The 8703-nt window shown below is 41.8% G+C and overlaps 1 protein-coding gene across 1 annotated transcript; it reads left to right on the top strand.

Annotated features, from left to right (window-relative positions):
* LOC129857759 (deleted in malignant brain tumors 1 protein-like) lies at positions 1–8617 on the top strand. Its single transcript, XM_055926305.1, has 18 exons — positions 1–95; positions 283–315; positions 857–1013; positions 1252–1448; positions 3292–3390; positions 3494–3553; positions 4117–4215; positions 4829–4900; positions 5128–5226; positions 5320–5361; positions 5531–5626; positions 5980–6012; positions 6245–6401; positions 6646–6863; positions 6979–7154; positions 7334–7725; positions 7890–8134; positions 8387–8617. Exons 1-18 carry the CDS (start codon positions 35–37, stop codon positions 8449–8451), a joined length of 2301 nt encoding a protein of 766 aa, XP_055782280.1. The 5' UTR covers positions 1–34; the 3' UTR covers positions 8452–8617.
* Positions 8618–8703: the final 86 nt, after the last annotated feature.

Raw genomic sequence — 8703 nt, 5'->3', positions numbered from 1 at the left:
TGGGACTGGGTCATCGTCAAGGGGAAGGTGAAACATGGAGATTGCTACCACTCTTCTTGTTCTTTGCTCTGTGATAGTCTCACATGGAGCTCAGGGTAATGTATTCACTTATACTGCACTGTATATATGTTTTATTGGTATCTATCTCTCTTTGTAAGTGTTGCTTGTTTGTAACAATGGCTTCCATTTGTGTATGATTATAGGGTTGTCGTAACACCTCTGGTGTCTCTTTCTCTCTTATGCAAAGGTTCATATTCAATTAGTCTTACTTTCTTATTACAGGTCAGTGGGACACATGGACCACAGCAGGAGCAGGTAAGTTCTGTTGATGAGCTGATTTCTTCCCCCAAATAACATATAGTCCTGTCTCTTTGTTTTGTACCAATTTCTAGAAATGACTTAATGAGAAGAAGAAAGACTGCACTCTTCAGGGTCAATACAAATGTCAGATGTATTGTGCATGAACAGAAGTTTGCAAAGTTTCATTATTTTCACCAATCTGATACCTTCCTGCACCTTAGCATGTATGTCAGGTGTGCAGTGCAGTAGTAACAGTATTACTACCTGTAACCTAATGACATTTGCGTTTACAGAACCCTGGGGAACAGATGACCCATCGGGTATTCCAAACTCTGAATGTTGCTAGTATTTCTGAGCTGTGTTTATGTTGCTCTGTTTATCAACAACTTTGATTTAGCAACCCATGTTTGTTTATTCCTCTTGTTCGTTAAAATGCTTCACTGTATCAACATTCCAATGAATCAACATTGTTTTTATTGTGTCAGTCAGCACTGCCACTCAGTCTCTATTCTACTTCTCATTCTTAACGTTGTCACTTTTTTGTTGTTTTGTTCAGGCACCAGTGCCACATGTGGCGGCTACCTGACTGCATCAAAGGGCCAATTCATCAGCCCAAACTACCCCAGCAACTACCCCAACAATGCCTACTGTACATGGAACATTCAGACCACACCGGGCAGCCAAATCGTTCAGCTGAAATTCCCCTATGTCAAGTAAGTAGGTTTTGGTTCATGTTTATTCTTAAACTTGGATATGTTAGAAAACCCTCAAAATCCGTAATTTGGTCTTTCAAACGATCACCTATCTAAAAATGATTTGATAAGTGAAAGCAAGTCCAGTACACTATTCAGGTCAGATCAGTCACCAGAGGTAATAAGTGCTACATTACCAGCGTATATTAGGCAGCCACCGTCATTGTACTTCATTCATCTTTCCTGTCTTCGACCACAGTCTTGAGGGTGACTTCAACTGTAGGTATGATTCCATCTCCGTGTACGATGGCTATTCCACCTCCAACCGACTCCTGGGAAAGCTGTGTGGAGGACAAAGCTCAACCTTTTACTCCACCGGAAGTTCAATAACGGTGCTATTCACAAGTGACAGCTCCTCAACGTACAAGGGGTTTCAAGCAGAGTATCGTGTCGTAGGTAAGGCATTGAGATGAAGTAAATATATGTAAAGAGACATTAACTGCATACAGTGCATTCTGAAAGCATTCAGACCACTTCCCTTTTTGCACATTTTGTTACGTTACAGACTTATTCTGAAAATGATTAACTAAAAAATGTTCCTCATCAATCTACACTCAATACCTCATAATGACAAAGTGAAACTGTTTTTTAGAAATTCTTGCAAATGTATTAATAATAAAAAACAGAAATACATTAAGTGCATAAGTATTCAGACTCTTTGCTATGAGACTCGAAATTGAGCTCAGGTGCATCATGTTTCCAATGATCATCCTTGAGATGTTTCTACAACTTGATTGGAGTCCACCTGTGGTCAATTCAATTGATTGGACATGATTTGGAAAGGAACACACCTGTCTATATAAGGTCCCATAGTTGACAGTGCATGTCGGAGCAAAAACCAGGCCATGAGGTCGAAGGAATTGTCCGTAGTGCTCCGAGACAGGATTTTGTTGAGGCACAGATCTGGGGAAGGGTACCAAAAAATGTCTGCAGCATAGAAGGTCCCCAAGAACACAGTGGCCTCCATCATTCTTAAATGGAAGAAGTTTTGAACCACCAAGACTCTTCCTAGAGCTGGCCGCCCGGCCAAACTGAGCAATCAGGGGAGAAAGGCCTTGGTCAGGGAGGTGACCAAAAACCCGATGGTCAGTCTGACAGAGCACCAGAGTTCCTCTGTGGAGATGGGAGAACCTTCCAGAAGAACAACCATCTCTGCAGCATTCCAGCAATCAGGCCTTTATGGTAGAGTGGCAAGATGGAAGCCACTCCTCAGTAAAAGGCACATGACAGCCCGCTTGGAGTTTTCCAAAAGGAACCTAAAGGACTCTCAGACCATGAGAAACAATATTCTCTGGTCTGATGAAACCAAGATTGAACTCTTTGGCCTGAATGCCAAGCATCACTTTTGGAGGAAACCTGGCACCATCCCTACGGTATAGCATGGTGGTGGCAGCATGGTGGTGGCAGCATCATGCTGTTGGATGTTTTTCAGCGGCAGGGACTGATAAGCTAGTCAGGATCAAGGGAAAGATGAATGCACAAAAGTACAGAGATATTCTTGATGAAAACCTGCTCCAGAGTGCTCAGGGCCTTAGACTGGGGCGAAGGTTCACCTTCCAACAGGACAACGATCCTAAGCACACAGCCAAGCCAACTCGGGAGTGGCTTCGGGACAAGTCTCTGAATGTCCTTGAGTGGTCCAGCCAGAGCCCGGACTTGAACCCGAACGAACATCTCTGGAGAGACCTGAAAATAGTTGTGCACTGACACTCCCCATCCAACCTGATAGAGCTAGAGAGGATCTGCAGAGAAGAATGGAAAAAAACTCCCCAAATACAGGTGTGCCAAGCTTGAAGCATTATACCCAAGAAGACTTGAGGCTGTAATCGCTGGCAAAGGTGCTTCAACAAAGGACTGAGTAAAGGGTCTGAACTCTTAGGTAAATGTGGTATTTCTGTTTTATTTTTAATACATTTGCAAAAATGTCTAAACCTTTCTTTGCTTTGTCATTATGGGATATTGTATGTAGATTGATGAGGGAAAAACTAACAATTTAATACATTTTAGAATAAGGCTGTAACTTAACAAAATGTGGAAAAAGTTAAGGGGTCTGAATACTTTCCGAATGCGCTGTTGGTATTATTTTCCTCCCTGTACTCAGACATTATGAAACATATTAACTAAATGAGTAATGATACATGCATGCAAATGTGCTGTTCATTTTAGCAGCTTGTTAGCTTGGTATCATTGCTGAATTATGATCAGTGAATCATGATTCATCTGTTTGTTTTTCTTGTAGATGGAGGTTCTTGTAGACACAACTGTGGCTATCAGGTTGGCAACTGCTCCTGCTCATATTCCTGTGAATACAGGGGCAACTGTTGCCAGGACTATCAAGGTAAGAGCAGGGAGTTAGGATCAGAGTTTAGAACATTGTAACAGTGTGTGCTCCTCCTCCGTTAAAATGTTCCCTTCTGTGCCATTTGATCTACTTTGTATAGAGATCTGCTATGGCACAACCACAGAACCTGGCACCACAGATGCAGGACCAACAACCGAAGGTATTTCTTTAGCTGTGTTCGAATTTTACTTTACAGCTAGTGTAGCTCAAAAAAATTCACAAAAATGATTTGTACAATTTCAAAGCTTTTTGGAGAGCATGAAGATGTAACATAAAGTAACATAACATCTATTATTATTTGACCCTGCTAGTCATCTATGAACATTTGAACATCTTGGCCAAGTTCTGTTATAATCTCCACCCAGCACAGCCAGAAAAGGAGTGGCCACCCGTCATAGCCTGGTTCCTCTCTAGGTTTCTTCTTAGGTTATGGCCTTTCATGGGAGTTTTTCCTAGCCACCGTGCTGCTACACCTGCATTGCTTGCTGTTTGGGGTTTTAGGCTGGTTTTCTGTACAGCACTTTGTGACATCAGCTGATGTAAGAAGGGCTTTATAAATACATTGGATTGATTGATAACAAAGAAATCATGAATAATGAAATCTGCTGTTCATGTATAAATAAAAAGTTAACAGGATTTACAGTAACTTTGACTAATGTGCTGTCTGTTCATTACAACAGATTATTATTCCTGTGAGTTTGAAAATTGCTTTCTGTCCTACAGCTCAGCCTTCCTGTAGGTACAACTGTGGTTATAATCTTGGAAGCTGTTCCTGCTCCAGCTCCTGTCAATACTACGGCAACTGTTGCCATGACTACAATGGTACGTGTCCAATACAATAGATAATATTGTATTGAGTGCATGGAACTCCTTTACATCTTATATTGCGCAAGTGAACAGAAAACCTGGTTTCAAAAAAGACACACACACTACATGTTCATTTAAAAAAAAAATGTATGTAAATTGTACTCTTTTTTCTGTAATGTCTTTTTCGTAATGTATCGGTCACCGGTAAGACTAGCTGTCGCCATTGGCGTCGGCTAATGGGGATCCTAATAAATCAAATAATATATGCACTTTAGCAAACATTTTTATCCAAAGCAACTTAGTCATGCGTCCATACATTTTACGTGTGGGTGGTCCTGGGAAGCAAACCCACAACCCTAGCAATGCAAGCACCATGCTATACCAACTGAGACATAGAGGACCAGATAGATCAGATGGGTTCAGGTATTGTCTCTGAAAGAGCACACTACAAAATGTGGATGAAGTCAAGACAAGAACACAAATATCTACCACCAAGACTTTTGTTGCTCTTCAATTCTAAAATAAGTCTCAGGTAATCAGAAAATAATTCAAAAATTATATTGTAACAGTGTGTGCTCGTCCTCTGTTAAAATTTTCCCTTCTGTGCCATTTGATCTACTTTGTATAGAGATCTGCTATGGCACAACCACAGACTTCATCACCACAGACTCCTTCACCCCAGATCCTGCAACAACCGGAGGTATTTCTTCAGCTGTGTTAGAATTTTACTTTACAACTAGTGTAGTTCAACAAAATTAACATATTTTGGCCAAATATTTTTTTGTGTCCACAGCCACAGATATTTATCTTCATCTAGTTGGCTGATCTGTGTAAAAAAAAAAATCTTACAACTTTAATAATAAGAAAACAATCATCAAATGCTGTTCATAAACTTTGGTCACAAATGAGGTCTGTCCTATACAATAGATTGGGGTTCCTGTAGATACAGCTGTGGTTCTTATGCCGGTGGTTGCTCCTGCACCTCATCCTGTCGACACTATGGCAATTGCTGTCATGACTACAATGGTATGATGTTAAAGAGCTTTTTGTGATTGTTAGTACTTGTTGAAGGCTCACATTGTCTATGCTAATGTCCATCCCTATCTTTCATTCTCACAGATTATTGCCAGAGCACAACATACGAACCTGGTACAACCTCAGGTATTTCTCTCCCAAAACTTAAACCCAAATGTTAAAACCCTCAGCTTTGGCAGAATCTAGTTTGGTGACCTGTGTAGAAAATGTTGTGCTGTTTATGTTCTAAAGATTTGGTCACAAAAGTGGTGTTATTGTAAATAACTGAGCAAGGAAATTGCTTTTTGTCCTGCAGAGGCTTCCTGTAGGTACAACTGTGGTTTCAATCTCGGAAGCTGTTCCTGCTCCAGCTCCTGCCAATACTATGGCAACTGTTGCTATGACTACAACAGTACGTGTCCAATACAGTAGATCAGATGGGTCCAGGTATTATCCGTGAAAGAGCACACTGTAAAGATGGCAAAAAATGTGGAGAAATTCTGGATACAAATACAAATCCCTGTTGCCAAGACTTGGGTTGCCCTTCCACTCTAAGTAAACCTATGCGAAATATGTCCCAGCTAATCTGAAAATAATATTGAGTCATACATTCAGTTAAAATGCAGTTGAGGTTTAGCTTTAAAAAAAAATCTTCAACATTGAATACCAGTCACACTCCCTAAATGACTGTATGAGCTTTAAGCACAGTTGCATTTACTCAGTTTGGTTTGGATATTGTTAATTCTTATTTTTTCCTTCACATAGCGTACTGCCCCACCACCCCACCAGAAACAACAGGTATTAACATTTCCCACATCATCCATTTAAAAAGGGATTTGATTTAATAAGCTGTATAATGACAGACCAATACAAGTAGACATCAATGTGTTGCACAAACGTAACTAACTGAACCTTTCTTGATGACAAATGTGATTTCCTGTAGATTATCTACAGGAAATCACATTCGGTGTCACAAGATGTCTGACTCTTGAATTCCAAATGGATTTTGTGTTTAATTCCTCTTCCCCAGTCTCAGGGACTCACCCCACCTGTGGAGGAAACCTGCATGGCTCTGGGTCCATCTCCAGTCCATACTATCCAGAATATTACCATGACAACGCCTACTGTGTCTGGCATCTATCGGCCCCCTCTGGCCAAAGGATCTTTATGTCATTTACTGACCTGGAGTGAGTTAAGATTCCTCTTCAGAAACAGTTCCCTTGATTACCCTGGTTTGTTGCATCTTAATGTAAAAGATTTTAAAATGCTTCACCTTGACACTTCCCTTTGAACAACTATCTGATGGATTTCTATCATTCTGAATGTGCATAAAGACAGATCTTGAAATGGACCGTCCGTATTGACTATGACTTCACATTTAGACATATTCTATAAGTGTTGGTTCAGTGTTGGTTCTCTTTGTTGGTTCAGGTTGGAGAACTGCTGCTCTTGTGATTACATCTCTGTGTACGATGGATCGTCTGTGCACTCTCAAATGCTAGGCACAATCTGTGACTTCAACAACAGCACCTCTTTGGCTGCCTACCACTCCACCTCTAACTACATGACAGTTCTCTTCCGCTCTGACCAATCAGTGGTCAGCAGGGGCTTCAGGGCCATGTTCAGCAGCTCCCTCGCATCAAACCAAGGTAGTCTGCTTGATAATCTGGTGCAGTTAATCAACACTAAACATTTATGTATTCTGACATTGATATCATACCTCAGGAGCCTCAGGTTGGTTTTATTTATGTTGTGGTGTTTCAGGTCGAGTGGACTGCTCCTCAGACAACATGAACATAGTGATCCAGAGGTCCTACCTGATCTCAATGGGCTACGATGGTAACAATCTGTACCTGAATGACCAGCATTGTAGACCTCAGGTCAACAGCTACCAGGTGGTGTTCAGCTTCCCAATCAACACCTGTGGGACCCAGCGAATGGTAAATTAATTCACCAAACGCAAAGTGATTACCAGATTACATAATGGAATATAAAAAGCTACATAGAGATCTAGCTAGTGTACTGCAAACACTGGATATAGTCACATCAACTATCATTCACATTATCCAATAATTTTCTGTTTCTTGTCCAATAACTTTTTATCTCACGCTCCAAACAGTTTGAGAATGAGAGAGTCGAGTACATCAACGCCGTCCGTGCCTACCGGACCGACTCAGGCGAGATTACGCGGCAGTCTCATTTTCTGCTGCACGTGGAGTGTCGCATGGAGCAGGACACCATGGTCCAGGTTATGTACAAGACCAACGATGAGGGTAACGGTACCATAACAGGCACAGGCAGATTCAACAGCACCATGGCCTTCTTTACAAACAGCAACTTCTACAGTGAGATAACCCAGACTCCATACAAGATTACCCTCAACCAGAACATGTACGTCCAAGTCCGCCTGAGGAGGTCAGACAGCAGTCTACATCTGTTCCTGGACACCTGTGTGGCCTCTCCCTCGCCTCATGACTTCCAAACTAGATCATACGACCTGGTGCGCAACGGGTAAGAAACAGGCACTGCTGATCTGACCTGCAGAGATTGTAGGGCCAAGATATATTGCTGAGAAGGAAAATCTGTGTTTATACCTTTTTTTAAGAAGTGCTTATTCTTCAAGGACACTCATAGGCTCTTGATTTAAGAAACATTTGTTTCTGATGCACCCACAGATGTAGGAGGGACCCTACCTACTACTCCTACACCTCTGGTACCAGTAGCTACGCCCGCTTCACCTTCCAGGCTTTCAAGTTCCTGCGAGCCCATGAGTCAGTGTACCTGCAGTGTAAAGTCACCATCTGCCAAGCTTCTGACTATAACTCCCGCTGCCGCCGAGGCTGCCGCACCCGCAAGGCCAGGGACCTGGGACCCTCCCAGGAGAGCCACACCCTGATCCTGGGCCCCATCCAGCTCAAAGGTCAACTCTTAGTAGGGCTATGATGTTATGATTTCTCTAGACAGATGTGGGACACCCTAACTTGTTCGCAAATTTGTAATCAGCTAATTTGCTGCTAATGTTTGCATTGGGCTGTTGAAAACAAACAATTAGGAGCAGTGAAGCACTCTGATATACTGTTCTGAATACGTTACGGTATGTATATTATCACTCTGGTTTAGACTGCGCAGACACAAATGTATGCATAAACAGGTCTTTCTTTCCCCTCCCCAGATCTGGAGAAGCCAGATGAGAAAGTGGCTGAGAAGGAGGAGATCCAGGCTAAGGTGGAACCTTAAGACTAAGCTGACCAGCCTCAACTAACTACTCTAATCATTAATACTATAATTCTGATTCATTTCACCTGAGGCAATGAAGTAGCCAATATTCACTGCTACTGTACATTATAATCTTGTATCTCTTTCCTACTTTGGCTAAATGATTAAAAGCATTCTCACCAGACAATTATTGGTGTCTGAACATCGTATTCCATGTGCTAGCATTGAAATAGATCAAAGGTGTGAACTTTAGCATTCTGACTGAATGTCAAT

This window comes from Salvelinus fontinalis, chromosome 1 (assembly GCF_029448725.1).
Source record: "Salvelinus fontinalis isolate EN_2023a chromosome 1, ASM2944872v1, whole genome shotgun sequence".
NCBI lineage: Eukaryota > Metazoa > Chordata > Actinopteri > Salmoniformes > Salmonidae > Salvelinus > Salvelinus fontinalis.
This window is presented reverse-complemented; position numbering and strand designations above follow the sequence as displayed.